General features: G+C 51.4%; 2 protein-coding genes across 7 annotated transcripts in view; one reads left to right on the top strand and one right to left on the bottom strand.

Annotated features, from left to right (window-relative positions):
* The window catches only part of FANCA (FA complementation group A), a 71,370-nt gene extending 58,609 nt beyond the window's left edge, over positions 1 to 12,761 (top strand). Inside the window, exons 31-43 of one of the 3 annotated variants that reach the window (XM_053555771.1) lie at positions 3,737 to 3,821; positions 5,137 to 5,294; positions 5,903 to 6,008; positions 7,189 to 7,248; positions 7,335 to 7,439; positions 8,719 to 8,831; positions 9,782 to 9,920; positions 10,905 to 10,967; positions 11,274 to 11,385; positions 11,887 to 11,962; positions 12,080 to 12,236; positions 12,347 to 12,439; positions 12,615 to 12,761. In XM_053555771.1, coding sequence (XP_053411746.1) covers positions 3,737 to 3,821; positions 5,137 to 5,294; positions 5,903 to 6,008; positions 7,189 to 7,248; positions 7,335 to 7,439; positions 8,719 to 8,831; positions 9,782 to 9,920; positions 10,905 to 10,967; positions 11,274 to 11,385; positions 11,887 to 11,962; positions 12,080 to 12,236; positions 12,347 to 12,439; positions 12,615 to 12,761 — 1,414 coding nt within the window. Of the gene's footprint in view, positions 1 to 3,736; positions 3,822 to 5,136; positions 5,295 to 5,902; positions 6,009 to 7,188; positions 7,249 to 7,334; positions 7,440 to 8,718; positions 8,832 to 9,781; positions 9,921 to 10,904; positions 10,968 to 11,258; positions 11,386 to 11,886; positions 11,963 to 12,079; positions 12,237 to 12,346; positions 12,440 to 12,614 lie in introns of those variants that run through there. The other 2 variants (XM_053555762.1, XR_008373264.1) reach the window with 2 other exon arrangements.
* On the bottom strand, positions 12,758 to 26,359 carry ZNF276 (zinc finger protein 276). Of its 4 annotated transcripts, none has more exons than XM_053556073.1 (11): positions 26,118 to 26,359; positions 24,837 to 25,140; positions 24,447 to 24,493; positions 23,908 to 24,357; positions 22,678 to 22,756; positions 21,289 to 21,372; positions 16,005 to 16,115; positions 15,859 to 15,934; positions 15,404 to 15,521; positions 13,402 to 13,501; positions 12,758 to 13,331 (listed from the first exon to the last, which is right to left on the bottom strand). In XM_053556073.1, the coding sequence occupies exons 1-11, from the start codon at positions 26,341 to 26,343 to the stop codon at positions 13,061 to 13,063; spliced, it is 1,866 nt and encodes a 621-aa protein (XP_053412048.1). In that variant the 5' UTR covers positions 26,344 to 26,359; the 3' UTR covers positions 12,758 to 13,060. The 4 variants fall into 4 exon arrangements, 2 of the variants coding, with proteins under 2 accessions (XP_053412048.1, XP_053412062.1); XR_008373301.1 differs by having other exon boundaries at positions 13,283 to 13,331; positions 13,402 to 13,544; XR_008373302.1 differs by having other exon boundaries at positions 13,283 to 13,331; positions 15,867 to 15,934.
* Positions 26,360 to 26,480: the final 121 nt, after the last annotated feature.

Genomic DNA, 26,480 nt, shown 5'->3' with positions numbered 1-26,480 from the left:
ACTTTAATTATTAAAAATGAATCCTGTTGTTACAGTCAGCAAAACACTGTCCAGGCAAATCATTACTGAAGACATAGCTGGGGAAAGAGGGCTTTATTTTTCCCACTATCCTGTGTTTCCCTTGTGAACCCACACTGTGAGTTTCTCCTCTGCGTGGAGATTACATTTCAGTGCAGCCTACTGGCCCCATGCTGGGAGCATTGCTGCCAGGCAGGGTGAGCTGGGGCCAGCACCAGTGTCCCAGGCTCTGAGAGTGGCCCAGGGGATGGCGATCAGGCACCTTCCTTCCCTGCATGCCCCCAGGCTCCTGCAACCACAGATCTGCTTTCTGTCCGTGCTTTTCCCTGTTTGGACATCACATGTTAATGGGATCACACATTTCCCCTCTGTGTCTACCTCTCTTACTGAACAGCATATGTGAGGTCCCTCTGTGTTGCCCTGTGTGTCAGCACCTCCTCCTTTGCTTGGCTGAGACTCACACATAGCTTATTCTGTGTGTCGTCCATCTGTGGGTAGACATTGTGGTGTTTCTACTCTTGACTATTATGAATAGTGCTGCTGTGAATATCAGTTCACAGGTTTTTGCATGAACCTATGTTTGTGGGTTTTTAGTGAGCATAGTCATAGGATTGGAACTGCTGCTCACGTAGTAACTGTGTTTTACTTTTTTTTTTTTTTGTGGTTTTTGGCCGGGGCTGGGTTTGAACCCGCCACGTCCGGCATCTGGGACCAGCGCCCTACTCCTTGAGCCACAGGCGCCGCCCTACTTTTTTCTTTTTTTGACACAGAGTATCATTCTGTCACCCAAGCTCTTGGGCTCAAGCGATCCTCCTGCCTCAGCCTCCCAAGTAGCTGGGACTACAGGCGCCTGTTACAATGCCAGGCTGGTTTTTCTATTTTTAGTAGAAATGGGTTGTCATTGTTGCTCAGGCTGATCTTGAACTACTGAGCTCAAAGGATCCTCCTGCCTTGGCCTCCCAGAGTGCTGGGATTATAGGTGTGAGCCACCAAGTCTGGCCTGTATTTAACTTTTTTTTTTTTTTTTTGCAGTTTTTGGCCGGAGCTGGGCTTGAACCCGCCACCTCCGGCATATGGGTCTGGTGCCCTACTCCTTTGAGCCACAGGCGCCATGCCCTGTGTTTAACTTTTTGAGAACCCCCAGATTGTTCTCCAAACTGGCCACGCCCCTTCTCTTCCCACCACCAGATCACTGGGGACACTTGTTACTGTCTGACTTCCTGCCTTAGCAGGTCTGGGTGCTGTTTCATCATGGCTGTGATGTGCCTTTTGTGGGTGTTTAATCATGCTGAGGGTCTTTCCATGTGCTTCATGCCCGTTTGTAGGTCTTCTGTGGACAGATATCTATTCATATCCTTTGTTCATTTAGAAATGGTATTGTAGGCCAGGTATGGTGGCTCCCAGCTACTCAGGACGCTGACGCAGGAGGATCGCTTGATTCCCAGAGTTTGAGGTTGCTGCAAGCTATGAGGCTGCGGTACTCCACCCAGGGTGACAGAATAAGACTCTGTGTCAAAAAATAAAAAATGGTATTATACACATGCATCATAAAACAACATTTTGGTCAACATAGGGCCACACATGTGAGGTGGTTCCAAATGGTGTGTTTGTACTGTGCCATCTCTGTATTTAGGCGAGTTTGGACCCCAGACAGTCCCGGTCATGCTATGCCAGGCTGTACAGACTCTGCCCTTCAGTCTGTGCAATCCTGTTAAGAGATACGTGACTGAATTTGTCTTGTGTTGTGCGATTTCTGTATATATTCTGGATACAGGCTCTTATCAGATACATAGATATGTGATTGGTACATACTTTCTCCCATTCTGTCAGTGGTCCGTTCATCCTCTTGATAGTACCCTTTGATGCACAAAAGTTTTAAATTTTGATGAAATCCAGTTCTTCTATTTTTAGCTTTAGCTCTTTACATTTTGGATTCTTTCTGAGTCATCTTGTCTATGTATGTGGTAGGTCCAACTTCACTCTTTTGCATGTGGTTGTCCTTGTCTAAGCACCATTTGTCAGAAAGACTGTTCTTTCCCACCAAGTGGTCTTGGCCCTGTGAATGGTCAGCTACCCATTCACATGAGGGTTTATTTCTAGATCCGAGGTTCTTATCCCTTGGTCCTCTATCTGCCACAGACCAGTATTGTGATGTTATGATTACTGCAGCCTCGTAGTCCCTTTGAAATTGGGAATGTGGGTATTACTACTTCATTCTTTTTCAGAGTTATTTTGGCTATTCAGGGTTTTTGCAATTCCATCTAAAGCTTGTCAGTTTCTACAAAACCAGGGAACCCTGACCAAGGATTGCCTTTAGTCTGTAGATTAGTTTGGGTAATATTGCCATTTTAATAATACTGAGCTTTACTTACTTTTTTTTTTCCATAGTTTCTGGCAGAGGCTGGGTTTGAACCCGCCACCTCCAGCATATGGGGCCGGTGCCCTACTCCTTTGAGCCACAGGCACCGCCCTTTACTTTCATTTTTTTTGTAGAGACAGTCTCACTGTACTGCCCTCGGGTAGGGTGCCGTGGCGTCACACGGCTCACAGCAACCTCTAACTCTTGGGCTTACGTGATTCTCTTGCCTCAGCCTCCCGAGCAGCTGGGACTACAAGTGCCTGCCACAACGCCCGGCTATTTTTTTGTTGCAGTTTGGCTGGGGCCGGGTTTGAACCCGCCACCCTTGGCATATGGGGCCGGCGCCCTACTCACTGAGCCACAGGCGCCGCCCTACTTTCATTTTTTTAATTATTCATTGCTAGTGAATAGAAATAGCACTGATTTGTGTATATTGATTTGCTGAATTCATTTATTAGCTCTAACAGTTTTTCTTAATAGATTCTTTAAGGTTTTCTCTGTGTAAGATCATGTCATCTGTGAGTAGACATAGTTTAACTTTTCCCTTTACAATGTGAATGCTGCTTTGTTTTAGTTTAACTTTTCCCTTTACAATGTGAATGAGTCTCACTTTGTCACCCTCGGTAGAGTACTATGGCATCATAGCTCACAGCAACCTCCAGGTCTTGGGCTTACGCGATTCCCTTGCCTCAGCCTCCCGAGTAGCTGGGACTACAGGCACCTGCCACAACGCCCGGCTATTTTTTTGTTGCAGTTTGGCTGGGGTTGGGTTTGAACCCGCCACCCTCAGTATATGGGGCCAGCGCCCTACTCACTGAGCCACAGGCGCCGCCCTACAATGTGGATGCTTCTTATTCCATTCTGTTATCCTGTCCCTGGCTAGAGCTGCCAGTATGGTGTGGAATAGCGGGAGTGAGAAGACGTCTATGCTTGTTCCTGGTCTAGAGCAGATCTCGTCTGTCAGACTGAGGGACGGTCCCTTCTCTTTCTAGTTTATCAAGGGGCTTTTATCATGAAAGGATGAAATTTTGTCAAGTGCTTTTTTTGCATCTTTTGAGATAATCATGGGGTTTTTTATTCTAATGATGACTGTGTTGTATTAGTTAATTCTTTGAATTTTAAACCAACCTTGCATTCTTGCAATAAATCCTAATTGGCCATGGTACATAACTCTTTTTATATTATATTTATTGGATTTGGGTTGCTAATATTTTATTGAAGTTTTTGTGGTTTCCTGTTGATTCACACATTTGTCACACCATCAAGAGAAGCACAGTGCTCCCCACTCTGGAAGAAGAACTGGGAGCCCCAGCACCATTTGGAGACACTGAGGAGGGTTTTATTGTATTTTCATTTCAGTTCAAGGAGTTACGACCATTCAGAGAATTCTCATTTGGTCCTCGGTGGCCGTATAGGGAATCGGGATATTCTTTCCAGGTTGCAGGTAAGATAGAGGATCCGGGGTGCGTGTGCATAGCTGACTGTGCCCATGTGCACATGCTGTCGATGCATCTGGGTGCGTGTGCATAGCTGGCTGTGCCTGTGTGTGCGCATTTAGGCCACAGACATCAGAGAGGCAGGTCTTGCCATTTTGGTTTGTGGTGTTTGTGATGATGTGACTTCCCAGTCTGGACTCTGGAAATCAGACCCACTTTTGGAAGAGAAGTATCTGCAATCATCAAAAATATTTAAAAGAATAGGACACACACACACATACACAGACAAAAGAATAGGACACAAAATCTGAATGCAGTTCCAAAATGGAACTCACAATTTTTTTTGTCAGACTTAGAGTCCCTTGGCTTTTGCTTTTTACTTTTTCTTTTTTTTTTTTTTTTTTTTTAAGACAGGGTCTTGTTCTGTAGCGCTAGTAGTAGCCTCAGCATAGCTCACAACAACCTCAACTTTGAGCTCGGGGGATCCTCCTACTTGAGCCTCTCAGAATGCTGAAACTACAGGTGTGAGCCACAGCACCCAGCTCACAGTCCTTTTCCTTACGTATGCCAATGTCATAAACAAAGACTCTGGAATATTTCCAAATAAAGGAGGCTGTGAACTGTGGCAGCAGAGTGCCCTCCAACCCTGGCCTATGTCCTCTGGGGCCCTGGTCATTCGGCAGCTGATGGGACAGACACAACTGTAGGCCTGTGTGATGTTGGAGCCTCATGTCTAAGAGGGGTGGAACCAGCCTGAGGAACATGCACAGATGTGTTTGGGGTCAAGGGCTTCATGTTCAAAATTTACCCTCACGTAGTTCAGAAAAACATTTCTTTTTTTTTTTTTTTTTTTTTATTTTTGGCCGGGGCTGGGCTTGAACCCGCCACCTCCGGCATATGGGACCGGCGCCCTACCCGTTGAGCCACAGGCGCCGCCCCAGAAAAACATTTCATGTGCACACATAACCCGTCTATACAGAGAGAGTGGGCGTGAAGGGTGTGAGTATCCTTGATACCTGCAACAAAAAATAGCCGGGAGTTGTGGCGGGCACCTGTAGTCCCAGCTACTTGGGAGGCTGAGGCAAGAAAATCGCTTAAGCCCAAGAGTTTGAGGTTACTGTGAGCTGTGACGCCATGGCACTCTGATGAGGGCAACATAGTGAGGCTCTGTCTCAAAAAAAAAAAAGGATATCTAGGACAAACAGCTTTCCCACTTGTCCCTCCCCCTTCTCACCCTTGGCCCTGTGCAGACCTCTCCCCCAGACTTGGCTCTCTGGGCCTCAGAAGTGAGTCTGCAGCGCCCACGGCCTGGCTCTCTTCCAGGACATGGCTGTGGAGCTGGAGATGCAGTGGGGAGGCCACTTCCCCCCACAGGGGCACTTCCTCTTTGCGGTTTTCCGCAGCCGGCTCCAGGCTCTCCCCAGTGGCTGGGGTGTGGCAGCCCAGCTTCAGAGACAGCAGGAGGTTCTCATGTGCAAAAGGTAATGGTAACCCCCCCAGGGCAGTGCTGGGCTTGTTTCTGTGTCTCCACCCCAAGCCTGTAACAGCCCCATCTCCTTGATGCTTCCCTTGGCATGCGAGTTCTGGGGGTTTGACAAGTGCTTTGGGTTAGAATCTTCTCCTCAGACTTGGGACTGTTGAGGACAGGCATGGGGCTCCCACACAGTGAAAGTGGAGTGTGCAGTGCGAGTTCTGGGGGTTTGATAGGTGCTTTGGGTTAGAATCTTCTACTCAGACTTGGGACTGTTGAGGACAGGCATGGGGCTCCTGTACAGTGAGAGTGGAGTGTGCTCAGCAGCAGTCCCTGTGCATGTTTGCAGTGCAGGGAGGGCACAGCCAACTCTCTGTGTCAAGGACTTGCCCCATGACGCAGACATAGTGCTCCCACTTGGTTTACACTGCTATTTGGGATTGCTCCTTGGTGACACCCTCCAGATGCCCACAGGGGCTGGGACCCTGTCAGACTTGCACTCGGCATAGGGCTGTGGTGAGACAGGGCGCAGACCACAGGCTCCAGTCCAAGAGCATCCTGAGCTTGGGCAGCGGTGAGTAAAGTGTGTACTGTGCGCTCACTGTCTCCTCTTCCCAGGCTCCTCCTCTGCCTGCCCCCATCCATTCTCCTTGGCAGCATCCAGGCCGAGTCACCAACCCTGCCCACCTGTGAGGACTTCTTCCATCTAGTCAACTCTGAGCTGGTAGGTGCAGAGCACAGGAGGGGGTGTGGTCCTGTCAGCAGGCCACATGGGCAGCCCCGTGGAGACACCAGTCATAGGCCACTCCCCCTCACAGTTCCCTTTAGGACTGGCGATTTGGACCCATGTGGCGTTGCAAGCCACTGTGTTCCCCATACCTCCATTGTGTTCTCCATTTTTGACATGTTTCCTGTGTACAGAGCCCAGTGGGGATTCATGACCCTTGCTGTCTGCTAGGCAACCCTGTTTCCATTTGTTTCAGACATGAGGGATAGCAAATGGTGGCACTCACAGACGTGCACTGTCTAGGGCTGCCTGGGCAGAATGAGGCTGCCATCTGCTGTGCCTGTGGAGGGCAACTTCTCCTAAGGGCCTTTTCTCCACTGTTTCTTTTTTTTTTTTTTTTTTTTTGGTAAAGACAGAGTCTCATTCTATGGCCCTCGGTAGAGTGCTATGGCCTCACACAGCTCACAGCAACCTCCAACTCCTGGGCTTAAGCGATTCTCTTGCCTCAGCCTCCCGAGTAGCTGGGACTATAGGCGCCCGCCACAACGCCCAGCTATTTTTTTTTTGTTGCAGTTTGGCCGGGGCCGGGTTTGAACCCGCCACCCTCGGCATATGGGGCTAGCGCCCTACAGACTGAGCCACAGGCGCCGCCCTTCTCCACTGTTTCTAAGATAGGGTCTCACCCTGTGGCCGAGGCTAGAGTGCAGTGGTGTCCTCACAGCTCACTGCAACTGGGACTCCTGGGCTCGAGGATCCTCCCGCCTTAGCCTCCCAAAGTGCTGCGTCTACAGGCACTACCACTGGGCCCAACCCTCATGATTTTCTTTAAATTCTTGTCAAAGGTGGTTTTACTGGAAGCTGTCACAGAATGGCAGTTAGATGAAGAAACATGAAGTGCTTGGTCAGCAAAGAACAGTGAGAGGGTGGCTGGGCAGTGGTGTTGTCCCCAGTGTCGCCGCTGCAGCCCCTCCCCAGACCCCAGACCCCATCTGTCTGGGCCAGAGCTAGTGGGATGGGCAGGAGGTCGAGCTGTGCCAGGGGTCGTCTGGGGTTTCTGTGTTGGCTCCTGAGCCCCACGATTTCTGCTCCTGGCTGAACCCTCACAGCAGTCACTGCAGGGCAGTCTCACCCTCCCCTGTAGCCCTTCCCAACTGGTCTTGCTGAACTGTGCTTACAGAGAAATTTCTGCTCCCGTGGAGACGCCTTGACTCATGACATCACCGCCCACTTCTTCAGGGTAACACGGGTGTGTCCTCAGGTGGGTCTCACAACAGCTGTGGGTCTTGGCAAACTGCTGAGCTGCTGCTGTGCTATCCTCTGCAGGGCCTCCTGGACACCTGTCTGCGGACCACAGAACCTCCCCGGATGGCTGACCTCATTCTGGCTGAGTGCCAGGCCAGATGCCCCTTACTGCTGACGTCTGCTCTGGTAGGCCACTGCCTTCTCAGGACTGTGTTTAGGATGAGGGAGGCTTGGCACCCTCCTTGAGCTCCTTAGTGCTATTCTGTTTCCTGCTGTCTCAACCCTAGTTACAGTAGGAGAAATGGGGACCAAATGGGCCTTAGCAACAGTGATGGGGACTTTCCCCCCATGCTCATCTCAGATGTCACAGAAAACCTTGTGTCCCTGGGTGTGGATCTCACTGAGGGCTGTGCCCACACCCCCATGGCATGACCTCTTGTCTGACCTCACTGTCTCAGGACTTGGAGACAGAGGAGTCACCTCAGCTCCCGGCTATGTTCAGCAGACACCTGCATGTGTTTGATGTCACATCTGGGATCCAGGCTGTGGGATGAACTTGGTGCCTCTGCCAGCTTGGTCAGGGTCCTGACAATGTGAACTGTCCTCCCCCTCAGTGTCAGGTGGTAGAGGACTGACCACTGCCTGGCCATGGGCCTCGTGGTCCACTTGCTTCAAAGCAGCAGATTCCTCAGAGAGCTGTGTGTGCAGTCTGGGCACCTCCAGCCTGGCTGCTCATCCGACCCTCAGTGGTTGATTTCCTGGTAAAGGCTCACAGCACAGATCCCGGCAGGACGTGGCACTTGGGGAGCCTCATTAGGCAGGTCCCACCCACCAGACTCATGTCTTCTGTCGTGAGGATGAGAATGCTGGGGTCACTTTGGGCCTGAAATGAGGTACTGGCTTTAAGGTTAACAAGTGGACTGGGAGTAGTGGTTCACGCCTGTAATCTCAGCAATTTGAGAGGGTTAAGTGGGTGGATCTCTTGACCTAAGGAGTTTGAGACCAGCCTATGCAAGAGCGAGACCTTATCTCTACTAAAAGTAGAGAAACTAGCCAGGGTATGGTGACAGATGCCTGTAGTCACAGCTACTTGGGAGGAGGATCACTTGAGCTTAGGAGTTTGACATTTCTGAGATATGACACCACGGCACTCTCGCCAGGGTGACAGAATAAGACTGTCTCCAAAACTAAAAACATTATAAAGTGGACTGTGCACAGTGGTGGGCACCTATAGTCCTAGCTACTTGGGTGGCTGAGGCCCGAGGTCTGCTTGAACCCAGGAGTTTGAGATTACAGTGAGCTGTGACGAGGCCATGGCACTCCAGCAGACCCGGTCTTAAAGTTTTAATTATTAATTCAGTTACAAGGTGACAGATGAGTGGTAGCCATGCTGGTCACTCAAGGCTGTTGGGTCTTGGTTCCAGCCAAGGGAGGGAGGTGCCCCTCAGTGCCCTTCTCTCCACAGCTGTGGTGGCCAAGGCTGGAGCCCGTGCTGCTGTGTGCGTGGAGGCGGCGCTGCCAGAGCCCACTGCCTCGGGAGCTACAGAGGCTGCAAGACAGCCATCGGTTTGCCAGGAGGTATGTGTTGGCTACAGGATATGGGCACAGATGCCTGGCTGTACTCTGGAGCCTGCTCTGGGCTACTCATGGGCATCCAGGGTGGCCGTCACAAGATCTATGTGGAAAGAGAGAAAGGAGCTGAGCTCTGCCCACCCTGTCTCAGGGGGGAGCTGGACAGTGTTCTGGGAAAGGCTGATCTCAGCAGGGGTCAACCCAGCAGGTGTTTTCTGCCGACCTGCCCCTAAGCAACACTGCATACAGGGTTCCTGGAATGACCTAGGGCTGGCAGTGTTATTCAGACTTGTTAGGAGTAGAGATTCTTACCGCATCCTGACCTGTGGACCCCAGTCAGCCCAGCAATCTAGGTTTACACGCCCTCCTCAGATCCACTAAGTCTGCCAGTTTGAGGAGCATCATGGTGCCTGGAGCTCTGAATTCTGTTCAGAAAGTGGAAACCAATAGCCTCACCTACCAACCCTAATCCAACAAGGCAGATCACTTATAGTTTCTTAAACAACTGCATTATGTTTTATTTCTGCCAATTATTTCTGCTGGAGAATGGTTAGGTACCACACTGGTAGCCAGGTGCTCCTCTGTCCTCCATCTCAAGAGGGGACAGGTGACCCATGCACAGGACTAGGTGTGGAGAACTGAGGACATAAGGTCTCTCATTCCATAGTGCAGGCAGTCCAGTCGGAGCCCAGAAGCACAGCACAGTCCTGCCTCTCCCTCACGTCCATAGTAGCTCTCAGGCCACGGACTTCAGCCTTGCCGCCTAAGGCAACCCTTGTGCCTGCCTGTGTTGAGCAGGGGCATGTGGGGATGCAGACTGTGCTCCTGGCAGCTCTGAGCCCGTGCCCTCTGCTAGAAAGGGGAGTCCCACAGCTGCGCAGGCTGTCGTGGCAGAACTACAGGACATGGTTGCTGCAATGTGGCTGCGTGGCCCTAACATGTCTGTCTTGTCCCAGCTTCCTCTCCCCTGATGCAGCCTGCCCCTCACCTGAGCCAGCCTGGATCTCGGCTGCTGCCTTGTACTTCGCGATTCAGGGAGTGAGGAGGGAGGACGTCAGGAGGCAGCTGCAGAGGCTAGACTCTGAGAGAGAGGAGGTGAGACGCCCAATCCTTGCACTTTTTTTTTCCTAGCAAATTTTAATCAGAGTATTTCTCAGGAATCGCCTTTTTCCAAGAACAGAAGTTAGGTTTGGAGTTCTCAGCACGTTACTTGGAAGTAAGTCTGTCACTTGGTAGGCAGAATTTATAGCTCAATTGAGCATACATGATGGAACATGGTGCCAGGGTGCTAGGGGTGTGGGGCAGAGGCAGGGCTGTCCACAGCCACAGCGCAAGGAGGGGCATAGCAGAGGACATCACTCCCAGCCCCAGGCCAGGGGCCATTCTGGACTCTGGACCCAGTGCCCACTTGGTTGCTAGGCCCAGGAAAGGCCTTGACTGCCCCGTCCCCATGGCCAGTGGCATCCACCTGTTCCTATAATGAATGCAAAAGCCTGTGGCTCACTGAAAAAGCAGAGAACAGGGATGGGACTGGCCTCCCAGAGAGTTGGGGGCAAGCTGCCCTCTGGACCCCTACTCCTGAATGGGTGGGTCCCCGAGTCAGCTCACAGCTTACACAGAACTAAAACTGGATCAGTAGCAGAGCTGAGGGTTTGGGTCAAGGTAAAAACACCCCACAAAGGGTTCTTCAGAGTCCATTTTCGGAAGGGATTTTCAGAGTGTGAGGCAGGGGCAACTTTCCCAGGGACCCTGCCCCAACAGCTCCAGGTCAGGGTCCCACATGCACACTCCTGACTGGAAGCCTCACTGCCCACATGCCCAGGGTTCTCCAGCAGCCACGATTTCTCACTGCTGCAACTTTTCCAAATTGTTTTTAGCTGTGTTTAGAGGCAAGTATAAAATGACCAAGCCAATAATAATTTACTTGCATTAAGCAATTTTTTTATTCTGAGAAGACCCACTTAAAGGATTTATGCTCTAGCTGAGAAAAGTTCAGTTAAAGAGGAATGTACATGTTGCTCTTACTTGGAACTACAGAACACAGGTAATTTTAATGTAATAAACACATTTTATTTGCAGCTGTTGGTTTTCCTTTTTTTCTTTTCCTTGATGGGCCTGTTGTCATCACACTTGTCACCAAACGTAAGTCTGACTCTACTGGCCCAGGTGGCCTCTCCCACCATGGGCAGGATACCAGCACCCAGCCATCAGCCCTGATTTTACAAATTGTCTTAATACCCTGAGGTGTGGGTACCAGAGGGTCCCTGGCCTCCCAGCTGTGTCCTGCTGGGGGCCCCAGGGTGATGCCATCTATAGATTTTCTCCAGTTTTAAGACTCTGAGTGAGGAAAAAAGGGGGAAAGCCCTCTCCTGCACAGATGGTTTGGGCCCTGTTGTCAGCACAGGCCAGTGCCACAGACTTAGCTTTTCGCAGCTCTCTTGTCTCCAGCCCCAAGATGCTGGTGACTCTCTGAAGGCTTTGGGTGATTGTGCTGAGGTCCTGGCATGTTTGGAGAAGAGGAAGATCTCCTGGGTGGTGCTCTTTCAGCTGACAGAGACTGGTGAGAAACCCTTCTGGATGGATGCTGAGGGCTGACTCAGTGACGTCAACTGTCACTGTGTGTTCCAGCAACATTCAAATGGTCAAGAGGAACCCTCCTTGGGGGTCACTTTACAAATTCATTTTTATGAATTTACCTTCTTACCACCAAGTGTCACTGAGCATTCTAGCAACATTCATTCAAGAGTGAGCCCTTCTTGGGGTCACTTTACAAATTCATTTTTATGAATTTACCTTCTTACTGAATTCATAAACTCCATTTCACTTGGAGTAAATTCAGTACAAACTTACTTAAAGCAACAAGAGAATTTGTGGGAGCACTGGGACCCAGAGTGGCACTCTGGGACAGCTGGACCCACAAGCGGCCTGCCTTGTGTCTGCCCATCGACCCCTATCTCCAGGCCGTGTCCTCCCTTGTGAGGACATCCACCCTCATCCTGTCTCCAGCCTGGTGACAGACAGTAGTGTCCAGAACTGACTGGCCCTCCCCTTGGTGTTGCAGATGCCGGGCTGGGGCATCTCCTGTTCCATGTGGCCCCGAGTCAGCATGCCAGGCTGCTGCCTGTCGCCTTCTACAGGTAACCTGCAGGCTGGCGGGGGGGGGCGGGGGGCGGTGCGTGCACATGCAGAGTCAGGGCTGCCAGCAGCATGTTGGCTGAGCATGCTAGCTCTCATCCTCACGTCTCTCCCCCTAGTCTTCTCTCCTACATCCAAGACAGTGCTGCAATCAGGGAGGAGGCCTTCCTGCACATTGCTGTCGACATGTACCTGAAGCTGCTCCAGCTCTTCATGGCTGGAGACACGAGTGCAGTCTCAACACTGGTCAGCAGAAGCCCAGCACTGCAGGGCCAGGCAGGTGCCAGGGCCAGGCCCACCTCCAGGCAATGTGCAGCCTGCAGGCGGTGGGGCGCTGCTCCATCACATTGTACATGCTCACCTGCGGCCACCTGTCTCCTCTCTAGGGCAACCCTGTAGAACTGATAACAAAAGCTCGTCTTTTTCTGCTGCAGTTAATACCTCAGTGTCCAAATAAGAGCTTCTCAAACCTGACAGAGGTAACAGCAGGGTGCTTACCTTGGGGTTTGTTTTTAACACCTTAGGTTCAGTCCACGAAGCGATGGTGTGGCAATGCACCCTTCCCCTCTCATCCCCCCCGACCCACAGTGGTCTGCTGCTCAGGTTCTCTGTGTCCCAAGAGGCTGTGGGCTAAGTGCACTTGTCTCCTCACAGCTGCTGGCTGACCATGCGGACTGCGACCCTGAAGTGCGCACCGCCCTCCTGAGCAGGCAGCAGGCTGTGCCTGACAGCAACTTGGACCGGGAGCCCAACCTCTTCTGCCTGGACGCATCGCCATGCACCAGTCTAGCTCCTTTGTAAATAATTTATTACAAGCAAAACATGGAGCTCTTGTTGCACTAAAAAGTGATTACAAACCTCCTTGATCACTTTAGTGGGAAAAAGGAATCAATTATTTATAATCTGTGTCTGGCCCCACGTTACTTGGTGTTTGCAGGAACAAAACCACTGGTCCCAGAACAGAATCAAAGGCTCTGTGAGCTATACACCAAGCTGCCGGCTCGAGCCCTGGAGATACGTCCAAGAGGCTGTGCACGCGGGAGGGCAGGGTGTGTGCAGGAGTCAGGCTGCTGGCTGTGCCCACAAGCCACCTACAGTCCTCAGGTGGGCTCAGGCTTCACAGCCTGGTCTTCTGTGGTCCCAGAAGGGCTTGGTGGCCCAGGTGGTGGCTCTGCCTCCATAGGCAAGGCCTTGTCCTGGGTCTGTGTCAGCAGGTGCACCATGGACATGTGTACATTGAGGTTATGGGCCTTCTCAAACCGCCGGCCACACTGGTCACAGGCAAAATCCAGCTCAGTCTCTGCCTTGTGTTTGGTCATGTGGTACTTGAGGGACGCCCGCTGCCGGCACTGGAACCCACAAACTTCACACCTGGGGGACAGAGGTGTGTGAGGGGGCTGAGCCAGTCACAGCCTCGGGGAGGCACCCAGCCCACACTTACTGCAAAGGCTTGGCTCCCGAGTGACGCATCTGGTGGACGAGAAGGTGCTTCCGCTGTTTAAAGGTCTGGCCACACTCATCACAGATGTAGTTCCGCACTTCTAAAAGACCAAGGCGGGTGAGCCCCAAGCACTCGGGTCTCCCCTGCAGGGGAGGGCAGTCTTCAGTGTCTTATCGGGAAGAGAACCCCTGCACATGAGGTGTGCCCAGTCAAGGGGTCTGTGAATGCTTAACTTAGAGGTGAGAGATAATTCTGATCCAAACCATCTTTTTTTTGAAACAAAGTCTCACCTGGTCACCCTCAATGAGTGCTGTGGCATCATAGCTCACAGCAACCTCAAAATCTTGGGTTCAAGCAATTCTCGCCTCAGCCTCCTGAGTAGCTGGGACTACAGGCGCCCACCACAACGCCCGGCTACTTTTTCAAGACAAGGTCTCGCTCTGGCTCAGGCCAGTCTTGAACCCATGAGCTCAGGCAATCCACTCGCCCTGGCCTCCCAAGTGTTAGGAGACAAGCCACCCTATGGCTCGGCCTTTCCCTTCATCAACTGTGTACACTGGGGCCTTTTTGTTATCTGGAGTGCGATAGGGTCTGTCTCCCACAATGGAGTGTAGGAGGTTGATCACAGCTCACTGCAGCCTCAGACTCCTATAGCAAAGTCAATTGAGCAAAAAAGGACTGATATCATCCTTCACTGCACACATACGGGCTGGTCCCAGGGCCGCCCAGACATGCTGAAATCATCCTGCAGTCAGCCCGGCAGGGCCCTCCCTATATAAAGGTTTTGAATCTTAAGAATACCATTTGTTTTTTTGTTTTGTTTTGAGACAGAGTCTCACTTTGTCGCCCTCTGTAGAGTAGGTGGCGTCATAGCTCACAGCAATCTCAAAACTCCTGGACTCAAGCAATTCTCTTGCCTCAGTCTCCAGAGCAGCTGTGACTATAGGTGCCTGCCACAACACCCAGCTATTTTTAGAGATGAGGTCTCACTCTTGTTCAGCTGGTCCTGAACTTGTGAGCTCAGGCAATCCACTTGCTTTGGCCTCCCAGAGTGCTAGGATTATAGGTGTGAGCCACCATGCCTGGCCAAATACCATTATTTTCAATCTATGTTTGGTTGAAAATTTTTGAATAAAAGGACCCAAGCCCTTAAAACCTGTGTTCAGGGTTCAGCTAAACATGTAACAGATGTATCTTAAAAGGCCTGCTCTTGGCTCAGTGCCCACAGAACAGTGGTTATGGCGCCAGCCACATACACTGAAGATGGTGTGTTTGAACCAGGCCTGGGCCAGCTAAACAACTGCAGCAAAAAATAGCCGGGCGTTATGGTGGGCGCCTGTAGTCCCAGCTACTTGGGAGGCTGAGGCAAGAGAATTGCTTAAGCCCAAGAGTTTGAGATTGCTGTGAGCTGTGACACCACAGTGCTGTACCAAGGGTGACATGGTGAGACTCTGTCTCAAAAAAAAAAGGCCTGCTCCTGTAAGCAGGGGCAGCATGTACACAGTTCTGCTTCCTGATGTGGCTGTTATGCAGGTTACAGCCTTAAAACTGGAGGGCAGTCATAAATATGGGCCCAGGGTTAGAACTTGTGTGCAGAAAAAAAAAAACGATGAATTAAACAGTCAAGTGTAGATCGTGGTATCAGCACTAAGAGGTGCTTTACTGTCTTTGTGCTTTTCTCATTCTTAATTTCTAAATGCGTGTGATTTACAGTTAAGTGGGTTTTAGATAACAATAAACATGCAAAAGGGTACTGAGATTTCTCGGCTGTCAGTGATGTCAGAGGACTTTGAGTCAGGACATCTGTCCACCCCAGGGGCAGGCAGAATCTCACACGACTACAACCTTCATCTACCTTCTTGACCCAGGAGCCCCTGAAGCCACTAATACCAGATGCAACTGTGCTTCCTGGGAGGGCACCCAGGCCACGTCAGCCACCTGTCATAACCCCCAAGACCCAGATGGGGTATGTGTGCTGCAGGCCAGCGGGGAGGGCACGCACCTGTGTGGGTGAGCTTCACGTGGCGCTGTAGGTATCTGTCGATCATGAACACCTTGTTGCAGCCAGGGTGGGGACAGGGCCTCTCTCGGACCTCCTCGTGGTGCTCCTTGATGTGCTTCTGCAGGAGGGACCCAGGGAGACCCTCAGTGCCTCACCTGGACAGAGTCCTACCTCCTAGGGACCCTGCTCAGCCCCTGGGTGGCTGGTGGCTGACTCTCTAGTGACAGACTATCTCTCAGGGATGACACCACTTGCTCCCTCACAGTCTCATGCTGGACCTACAAGGCTGCATCTCTAGGGACAGGCTGGCTCCATCTCCCCCAACCCCTGGGTCAGTGCTGCTGCTGCTTTGAGCCTGTTATCCTGGGCTCACAAGAGGCTATGGGCATAGTGCCCAGCTCTGCAAAAACAGGGTCACACTGACAACTGCTGAGCCCCAGCACACCCATCCTCACCTTCATACCATCAGCTCCTCGGTACACAGCTGTGCAACCCTGGTAAGGACACTTGTAGATGGGGGGCAGCTCCTCCCTGTGAGGCAGAGCACACATGGAGACAAGGCCCGACACCCAGGGCAGCACCCACGCTCCAGCCTCCTCACCTCTCACAGCGGAGCTTTTTTTTCCAGCCAGGCTTGGGCCCAGGTTTCTTGCGGACTTTGGGCTCTCCCAACTTCTTGGCTTCTTTGCTTTCACTCTTCTTACCGGAGACCCTAAAAAAAGGAAAAAAAAAGATGTACCCAAATTCAGTGACGTTCCTGGTCTCTCTTCAAGAGGCCTTTTCTCAAATTTCTAGGACTGAGCTGCTTCCATGCTAACTGGCTGGCCCTCAACTCTGCCGGTAGCCACCAAAGCAGAATAGTTCAGCCTGAGGCCCTAGACCGGCCATCCGAGTGAATGCGCCAGAGGCTGAGAGTGCAGCAGCACGTGCTGTGACTGCTACCAGGCAGGTCTTCCAAGCTGAACCTTTGTCTTCTATCCCAGCACCAAAACCCAAAACTGGAGACATCTTGGGAAATGAAATAGGGAAGCTGTTTTTTTTTTTTTTGTAGAGACAGGGTCTCACTTTACCACCTTCAGTAGAGTGCCATGATGTCACAGGACTCACAGCAACCTCCAGCTCTTGGGCTTCAGCGATTCTCCTGCCTCAGCCTCCCAAGCAGCTGGAACTACAGGCGCCCGCCACAATGCCCGGCTATTTTTTTTTTTGGTTGCAGTTCAGCCGGGGTTGGTTTGAACCCACCACCCTCGGTATATGGGGCCGGCGCCTGGAATAGGGAAGCTTTAAGGGCCTGTCCCTTCACTGAAACAAACACACTAGAAAAAAGCTCATAGTTAACTACCTTGCGAGCTTGAGAGCAGAGAAGTGCTCTTCCCTGGTGCCACCCAGATGCTACCCCGTTCCTCAGCCACAGGAAAACCAACCTGCATTCCTGGAACAGCTGGCTGGGGCCAGGATGGCCAGTGGGGATCATGCCCTCCAAAAACATGGGGCTGTAAGTTTTAGTTGGTCTGGCAGGTCCCTGAGGGCCAAGTGGAGACAGTAGTGTCCCTATGTCTACCAGAGGACTTACAGATACGTACACTTGCTTTTCCTTTTTGGATCCAGACATTTAAAGAACTCTGCTAGGAATAGAAGGGAATTTCCTTGCCAAGACAAAGGGCACATGTGAAAAACCTATAGCAAGGCTCTGTGCCTGTGGCTCAAGTGGCTGAGGCACCAGCCATATACACCTGAGCTGGCAGATTCGAATCCAGCCCGGACCCGCCAAACAACGACGGCTGCAACCAAAAAAATGGTCGGGCATTGTGGCAGGCACCTGTAGTCCCACCTACGTGGGAGGCGGAGGCAGGAGAATCACTTGAGCCCAGGAGTTGGAGGTTGCTGTGAGCTGTGATGCCATAGCACTTTACCCAGGGTGACAGCTTGAGGCTCTGTCTCCAAAAAAAAAAAAAAAAAAGGAAAGAAAGAAAAACCTATAGCAAACTCATACTCAATAATGGTAGACCAAGAGCTTTGCCTAGAGACTAGAAACAAGACAAAGGTGCCTGTTTTTGCCACTGTTATTCAACATAGTACTGGACGTCCTAGGCAGAATAGTTCGACAAGAAAATAAAAAATTAGGAAGAAAAATTTCTGTTCACAGATGACAGGATCTTAAATACAGAAAACCCCTAAAGGATCCACATACAAAAAAGCTAATAAATTTAGATCCCACAGTGTTGAGGGAGAAAAAAAGAGAAAAAAGCTAATAATGATTTCGGCAAAGTTGCAGGTTAAAAACCCACACACAAAACCCAGGTATAGGGCGGCACCTGAGGCTCACGGGCGTTGTGGCGGGCAGGCACCTGTAGTCCCAGGTACTCAGGAGGCTGAGGCAAGAGAATCACCTAAGCCCAGGAGTTGGAGGTTGCTGTGAGCTGTGATGCCACAGCACTCTACCAAGGGTGATAAAGTGAGACTCTGTCTCTTAAAAAAAAAAAAAGTTATATTTATACACACTGTTAGTGAACAATCCAAAAAAGAATTGAGAAAACTATTTGCAATGGCATCAAAAAGAAAAAAAATATTTAGGAATAAACTTAACAAAGGAGGAAGAATAAACTTGAGAAGAAAGACTTATACAATGAAAGCTGTAAGGAACTGCTGAAAGAAAACCTGATGGCAGGGTGAGAAGGTTCCCAGCTGTAATCCTAGGACTCTGGGAGGCCAAGGCCGGTGGATCACCTGATCTCAGGAGTTTAACACCAGCCTGAGCAAAAGCAAGAGCCTGCCTCTATTAAAAGTAGAAAAACCAGCCAGGTGTTGTGGGTGCCTGTAGTCCCAGCTATTCAGGAGGCTGAGATAAAAGGATCTCTTGACCCCAAGAGTTTGAGGTTGCTGTGAATTAGGATGATGCCACGGCACTCTAGGGCAACAGAGTGAGACTCTCCCCCCACTTCCCAAAAAAAAGTTAACATGGCATAATAAATGGACAGATAATCCCATGTTTATGGGTGAGAATATTCAGTTGGCAATAGTACAGATTCATTGCAGTCCTTATCAAAATCCCAGCAGCATTTTTTTTTTTGTAGAAATAGAAAAATCTATATTTAACGTGGAATTTCAAAGGACACATAGCCAAGACAAATTTGAAAAGCAAATTTGAGGGCTGAAACTTTGTTCCCCAAACATACTACAAAGGTACACTAATCAAAACAATGTAATTGGCACACTTATAGACATGCTGATTAATCAAAAAGAATTGAGACCAGGCTTGGCACCCATAGCTTTGCGGTTAGGGTGCCAGCCACATACACCAAGGCTGGCGGGTTCAAACCCAGCCTGGGCCAGCTAAACAACAATGACAACTACAACACAAAAAATAGCTGGGCATTGTGGCAGGAGCTAATTGCTTAAGCCCAACAGTTTGTGGTTGCTGTAAGCTGTTACACCATAGCACTCTACCAAGGGTGACACAGTGAAACTTTGTCTAAAAATAAAAAAAAAGGCTCAGCACCTGTAGCTCAAGCGGCTAAGGTGCCAGCCACATACACCAGAGCTGGCAGGTTTGAATCCAGCCCAGGGCTGCCAAACAACAATACAACTACAACCAAAAAATAGCTGGATGTTGTGGCGGGCGCCTATAGTCCCAGCTACTTGAGAGGCTGAGGCAAGAGAATCGAGTCAGAGGTTGCTGTGAGCTGTGATGCCACAGCACTCTACCTACGGGGAGAGTTTGAGGCTCTGTCTCAAAAAAAGAAAAAAAAAAAAAAAAAAGAATTGAGACCAAAACCCCTCACATATGTGATCTACTGATTTTCTTTTTTTTTTTTTTTTTGAGACAGAGTCTCAAGCTGTCACCCTGGGTAGAGTGCCATGGCATCACAGCCCACAGCAATCTCAAACTCGGTCTTAAGCGATCCTTCTGCCTCAGCCTCCCAAGTAGATGGGACTACAGGTGCCTGCCACAATGCCCACCTATTTTTTGGTTACAGTTGTCATTGTTGTTTGGCGGGCCCGGGCTGGATACAAACCCACCAGCTCTGGTGTATTTGGCTGGCGCCTTAGCAGCTTGAGCTCTAGGCGCTGAGCCACGATCTACTGATTTTCAACAATGGTACCGAGACCATTCACTGGGAAAGAAAAGCCTCTTCAACCAGTATTGGGTATGTGGATGTCCATATGGGAGAACGGAACTGGACCCTCCCTCAAGCCACAGAGACAGGCTCAGATGGATCATGACCTGAATGTAAGAAGTAAAACTATAAAGCTCTGAGAAGAACATAGGAGCAAATCTTCATCACCATGGATCTAGCAACAATTCTGTAAATATGACACCAAAAGCATAGGCAACAAAAATAGAAATTGGTAAACTGGACTTTAACAAAATTTAAAACTTTGTACAGCCAGGAGGATCATTTGAGCCCGAGTTCAAAGCTTTTGTGTGCAATGATCACATCTGTGAACAGCCATGGCATTCTATCCTGAGCAACATAGTGAGACCTCATCTCTTAAAAAATAATAAACTTTGTGCTTAAAGTACACTATTAGGCATGCAAACATAACCCACAAAGAGAAATACTTATAAACTGGAAGAAAATACTTGTAAATCATAACTGATGAGTATCTAACATCCAGAATATATAAAGAACTGCTACAATTCAACAGCAAAAAGAAAACCTAACTAAAAAATGGACAAAGGAGTTGACTGTATTATTTCTCCCAAGAAGATATACAAATGGCTAATAAGTAAGTGAAGAGATGCTGAGCATAATCAGCCATCAGAGTAATGCAAACCACAATGACAAGATGCTACTTAACATCCACAGGGTAATTCCCTGTAGAAAAAAAACAGGAAGTAACAATGTTGTCGAGGATGATGTGGAGAAATTAGAACCCTTGTGTATAATAGAAAGTGGCACAGGCTCTGTGGAAACCAGCAGGTGCTCATAAGTTACCATGGAATGACATAAGATACCAGCAGTTCCACTTCTAGGTATAAACTCAAAAAATCACAGCAGTGACTCAAATATGTGTACCAGTCTCAACAGCATTATTCACAATGGCCAAAAGGTAGACCGGGCATGGTGGCTCGTGCCTATAATCACAGCATTCTGGGAGGTGAAGGAAGGAGGATCTTTTGAACTCAGGAGTTTGAAACCAGCCTGAGCAACAGTGAGACCCTGTCTCTACTAAAAATAGAAAAACTAGCTGGGTGCTTTAATGGACACCCATAATCCCAGCTACTCAAGAGCGCAGGAGGATCTCTTAAGCCCAGGTGTTTGAGGTTGCTGTGAGCAATGATGATGCCATGGCACTATAGCCTGGGAGACAGAGTGAGTTCCTGTCTCAGAAATAAAAAGTCACAGAAACTATTCAACAAGGAAATGGATGACACCTGTGAGGCTCTAGAAGTCAGTGCCAGAATTGGAGCTGAGGGTGATGCCAGTGTGGGGCCCCTGGGCCTCCTAGGATGCAGAGCCCAAAAGCTGGAGCAGCAGGTGTGGTGGAGGCTCTAGAGAGGCACTGCAGTGTCAGTTCCAGCAAGGAACTCTCTGGAATGAAGCTAGGTCTTGTCCATAGGGCTCCCTGCCACCCATGACACCTGCCACTACTGGGACATAAGAGGCACACTCACCCAACCTGCTGGCCACCCCAGCGTATGGAAATCAGGTCCAAACTTAGAATAAATAAGAGGCATATGGGCAGCCTCGAGGACCTACTTTCCTGTCTGCCCACCCAGCCCTTCAAACTGGCCTCTCGACTCACTCATAGAAGACACATCTCATGGGCCTTTGGGGGCTGGGCCCAAGAGAAGTAAAGTGTGAGTGAGAGAATAGGAAGTGTGAGCCTCCTCCTCCCATGCCAGACCCCAGACACCTGCAGCTTGGCAGTCCACTTACTTCTTTTCTGGGTAAGGCTCAAAGGACTCATCCGAAGATGGAATATTTTGCTTCTTGTCATTTTCCTCTTCACTCAGGAAGTCTCTAGGAAAGGAAAGAGCCTTTAAGCAAAGCCCTGGGCAGGAGACCTCCTGTCTAGAGATACCACATGGGTTCCCACATTTTAGTTCTCCTGAAAATGTCTTTAAAAATCCAAAATTCTATGACTGGTTGTAGTAGCTCACACCTGTAATCCTAGCACTCTGGGAGACCAAGGTGGGTGTTGCTTGAGCTCAGGATTTCAAGACCAGCCTTAACAAGAGCGAGACCCCATGTCTACTAAAAATAGAAAAACTAGCTGGGCATTGTGGTGGGCACCTGTAGTCCCAGCTACTCAGCTGAGGCAAGAGGATTGCTTGAGCCCAGGAATTTGAGATTACTGTGAGCAATGATGATGCCATGGCAATCTACACAGGGCGACAGAGTAAGACTCTTTCTCAAAAAAAAAAGAAAAAAAAAAGAAAGGAAGAAATCCAAAATCCTCAAATCTCATTTCCTAACAGAGGGGACAAGCCAGGGTCACAGCAGGCACCCTGCCAACCGTGCTGTCCTTGCACCAGGACAGGAAGAGCCATTCCTCACAGGTGGTGGGTTTCTTGGGAGGTACTCTAGGGGAAGAGAAGCAGCTCACCCCAGACCTGGGAGCTCCTGTGCAGCTGGCGGGTTCACTATCGGTGATTTCAAAGATCACAAAGGGGACAGAAATCTGTGACTTTTACCCTAAACATGACTCACTTGTCTCCTGGCATCTGTGGAACAGCCCCTGGCCACACCAGACAGCCCAGCACCCTCTTCCACCACCGGCACCTGCTGATCGGCACCAAGCACTGGGCTTTGCTCCCTGTTTGGATGAGGGTGCGTCTACACCGCAGCCAGGCTTACAGTATTGGGTGTAGAGGGTATAAGCACCAGCCAGCATGCAGTCACCCCACATGGCTCTCAGCCCCAGGAGCTCCCGGGCTATGCTGGTTCCCTTCCAAGACAGGTGTGTCCCAAATCATAATCACGTTACAATAAAGGGCTAGAATCTGGGCTCTGTTCTAGTAACATCTGGGTTCAATACAAAACTAAGGCCTTTAAGAAGGAAATAGCAGTAGCAACAAAGGGCCCACCATGAGCAGTCTGAACAGAGTCACCACTCTGGGTCAGACACCACATTGTGCTCCATTTTGAAGCCGCATCAGCCCTGGGGGACCAAGACGCCCCCAATCAGGAAGGAATTAGATGCCTTGGAGGCTTCCTTGGCCAACCAGAGAAGAGCATCTGGACCAGTCACAGTAGCCCCTAAGGTAGCTGAGTTTGATTTTCAAGGGACAAATTTTAGGCTATTTAAACCCACTCTTCTCTCACCCCTCAGAAAGGTCACTGAACTCGTCTTTTACCCGATCATCCGAGGTTGAAGGCGGAACCTGCTTCTCACTCAATTGCCCTGAGAAACAAAGAATAAGACCCTGGTCACCAATACAGCCTAAAAAATGCCTCACCTGTGAGAAGGCACCACCCTCATCTGACAGCCTGGCTTCCTTTAGGAGAGAACCCAGGGTCCCTTAGCCTCTAATGCCCCCGACTTCCTGGCCCATCTCTCTCCTCTAATGCCCCCTGTACAGCCTCTGGCCCTTCCACCACCCCCATGTCCAGCAAAGGCACAGGCAGCACCAAACATCAGAAACTCCTGGAACAGCCAATGTCAGCAGGCCCAACACCTCCTGCAGATCAGACCCAGTCATCCTAGGGTGGCCTGCACTTTGTGGATGCTTCGAGACATTTAAAAAATTATTGTTATCCAAATATCACACATACACATTTTCAAAAGCCAACCAGTTCTAAGCTGCTTGTGGCCCCTGAAGGTGCATCTGGGCAGCTCCTGGGCAGTTTTTAGAGTTGCACCGAGGACTCACAGGTGGGAGCCAAGTACCCACATGGAGACAGATGCACGTGTCCAGAAAGGACAAAACAGGTGGGAAACAGTCCAGGCCTTCTCACTCTATGCCCAGGAGCAGCTGCACCCAACCACAGCACTATGGGGTTAAGGCCACAAACAAGGAACCTGTGAGACCCCTCTGCCCATAAGCAGAGGGGACCACTGTGCACTGGCCCTGCTAGGGTGTCACCAGGCAACTGGCTAGGACCCAAAGAATGACTTGTAGCTGGCTCAGAGCAGCAGCCATAGAGGCAGTGGCCATTCTTTTCCCCCACATCCCATAGACAAGGGCCCCATTCTTCTCTCTTCCTTGGTCCCTTGGGCCTACAAGAATGGGAGCAACAGGCTGAGAACGCTGGACACCCAACAAGCACGTCTGTGCAAATGCTGCTGAGACAGAGTCCTGCCATGAAGGAATAAGGCCAAGACAGGGTGGCTGTCCTTTCCCACTCTCAGCTGTGGGGAACATTTGTCCCCACTTGTCCACAAGTTCCTGGGGGGACAGCCAAGGCTGGCTCCCAGTCACTTCCATCAGCTCCCTTTGCACCGTGTCACGACCACCACCCAAAAGGTGGTGGAAAAGTTCACTTTCTGCTAAAACCCTATCCCACTCAGAAGTATAGAATCCTGGCCTAGCACAGGCCAGAGATGCCTCCTACCTGGGGCCCCACTGAGAGGTGGGCTTGGCTGCGGTGCAGAGCCTGGCCCAGGCCACATAGGACTGCCATCTGAAGGAGACTGGGCCACATCTGTGCCAGGCAGCGTCTTGGTCTCAGGCCCAACTGTGGTCCCTGTCCCTCTGCCCTGGGAGATCTGAGGGGCAGCCCCAGTGGGGTCGGACCCCCGATTCTCGGTGAACCATGGTGCCGTCTCCTTGTCCCATGCCCACTTGACTGCCAATGCGCTGTCCAGCAAGGCTCTGCAGCTGGAGTCGATGTCCATAGCATAGTCGTGGCCCTGGTCACAGCCCCACACAGCCTGGATGACGCCATAGTACTCAGAGGACAATGTCCTCTGAAGGCTAGGCAGGGCCCTGCAGCTGGCCGCATGTCCGTGCACCCACCCCACCAAGCCGTGCAGGCACTGAGGGCTGGAAGTGATCAGATCCACTGAGAAGAGTCAACAGAGACATCAGCACCAAGGTTGGTCAGTATCCAGCCCAATATCCAGAGCCCACCCTCACCTGGGGCAGACTCACCTAGACAGGCTCCTTCCTCCACCCCTGCTGGGGGCTGGGCACTGACCCTGCAAAGAATCAGTGTGGCCTTGAGCAGGATGTGCAGCCTGGGGCTCCTTGTATAAAAGCTCCTCGAAGTTTCAACCCTTGTACCTGCCTCCACCCAGATCTCTCCTGGGAGCCCTCCCCTCTTCCTATCGGGTATACTGCCCTCAGCCGCAGAGGTCTACGCACATCTTGCCCACCCTAGACCTCCCTCACACCAGTCCTGAAGGTGCCTACATGGGCTTCTGCTCAGCCAGTCATGGCCTACGCCCCCACCACAGAAGCTCCTATTGCCTCTAATCAGTGCCCAGCACATACGGGTGTTGAACCCCTGGACGTGCCCTGAATAAACAACAGAGAGCCTACTTTGCACATGGCTTCCAGTGGCCTGTCGGGGAGATGTTCACCCTCTGCAGGAAGGACTTGAGGAGGCTATGGCACTGGTAGAACTGGGCATGGCAGCTCTTGCAGACAAACTGAGGCAAAGCCGGGTCCTGGTGCACAGCCACCCCTAGCAGGCACTGGAAGTCTCTGATGAAGACACGCTCCCCTGGGGACAGTCTCTCTGAGCTCTCCCCAGGTGCCCTGTCACAGATGCTTCGCAGGCTCCTTGAGGAGAACTTCCCATGGCAGAGGCGACAGTGCCCCATGCCAAGAGACCGACCTATCCCTGGGAAAAGCAACAGGGGACATCAGCAGTCAGCCTGGGAGGCCAGCTTTGGGCACACAGTTCTGTAGGATGACACCACCAGCCAGCCTTCCAGGGCCTGAGGTGGAGAACCACCCCCCACTCTCCACCCCTGGGGCCTCCCCACACCCTGCAAAGGCACAGGTGAGATCTGGGCTTCCAGTGGAAGTGTCAGTCTTTGGAGGACATGGGTAATGGAGGCCACTGGTCCATGAAACCTCTCATGGGACTCTAAGTGCTCCACAGCTGTAGACCTTCACAGGTGAAGCTGGCAATTGCACCATCCTCACTCCACCCTGGTGAGGCCAGAGTGAAGAAGCTGTGCCCCTCACTGTGCCTTCAAGGAAACCACCTGCCTTTCCTGTCTGCCAAGCTAGAAGAGGCCTTTCCTGCCCCCAGGCCAGTAACAGGAAAACAAAAAAAAGGCACTCAGGTGAGCAACAAGCATTAGAAAATGCAAAGTGCACTACTGTCACCGCCCTTCACCACCTGCCAGGCAGGGGGCCAAGCACTTCTCAGGACACCGTTGGAGTATGTTTTAATCAAGAAAAAACTGAGGTTCACAAAAGTTAGGCAATTATCTCAATGTCACTGCTTGAGACAAGTCCAGGATGAAGCCCAGCCCGACTCTAAAACCCTGAGCGCTAAGTCCCTAACGAGCTTAGAGAACTGGGCACGGAAGGGCCGGCTGTCTTGCCAAAGGTCATCTCGTAACTGCCACGGAAGCCATAGGGCAGAGGGCGCCAGAAGCTCTCTTGGCCTCTTGGTCACACTGGCCAGAAGAGGCCTCCTTCCAGCTGGGAGGCCTGATAGGGTGGGGGAAGAGGAGGCCCTGGGGATGCGGTCACCTGGGGTGGGGGACGTGGACCCCAGGGTGGAGGCTTCGTCCACCCAAAGCCTCGGCCGGGACCCTCCCGCCACGCCCGCCACGACGGCCCCCCCAGACCGGCACGACCCACCTGCCTCGTCGGTGCCGACTTCGCCCGCGTCCCCGCAGGCCCGCGAGGAGCCCCAGTCGAGCCGTGCCGCCGCCGCCACCAAGGCCTCCGCCCCGTCCACGCTCGGCCCGCCGCTGCGGGAGGGGCGACCTCGAGCCCGGCCGCCGCCGCAGCCACCGCTGCCCGGGCCTCGGCGCTGCCGGGCCACTCCAGGCGAGAGGAAGCGGCCGAGTCGGTCCCGCTTCATGGCGGCGGCCGCCACTCCAGCCCGGCCGGGTGCTGCCCCGCCCCGCTCGGCGCCGCTCAGCCGGCAGTCTGGCTCCGTTTGGCTCGTTCGAGACAGAGCGGAGCAGGAGAGCAGAGGGTCGCGGAACGGCAAGGAGG

The sequence above is a fragment of the Nycticebus coucang genome, chromosome 2 (genome assembly GCF_027406575.1).
Source record: "Nycticebus coucang isolate mNycCou1 chromosome 2, mNycCou1.pri, whole genome shotgun sequence".
Lineage (NCBI taxonomy): Eukaryota > Metazoa > Chordata > Mammalia > Primates > Lorisidae > Nycticebus > Nycticebus coucang.
The sequence above is the reverse complement of the archived record's forward strand: the minus strand, read 5'-3'. Positions and strand labels throughout refer to the sequence as shown.

What these genes read in the sequence shown, in the direction of transcription:
- ZNF276 (XM_053556073.1), bottom strand. Translation starts at nt 26,343, where the DNA reads ATGAAGCGGGACCGACTCGGCCGCTTCCTCTCGCCTGGAGTGGCCCGG. An exon ending in AGTCGGCACCGACGAGGCAG is followed by an intron (nt 25,141 to 26,117) that starts GTGGGTCGTGCC and finishes TGCTTTTCCCAG; the next exon opens with GGATAGGTCGGTCTCTTGGC. An exon ending in TTCAGTGACCTTTCTGAGGG is followed by an intron (nt 21,373 to 22,677) that starts GTGAGAGAAGAG and finishes TTCCTTTCCTAG; the next exon opens with AGACTTCCTGAGTGAAGAGG.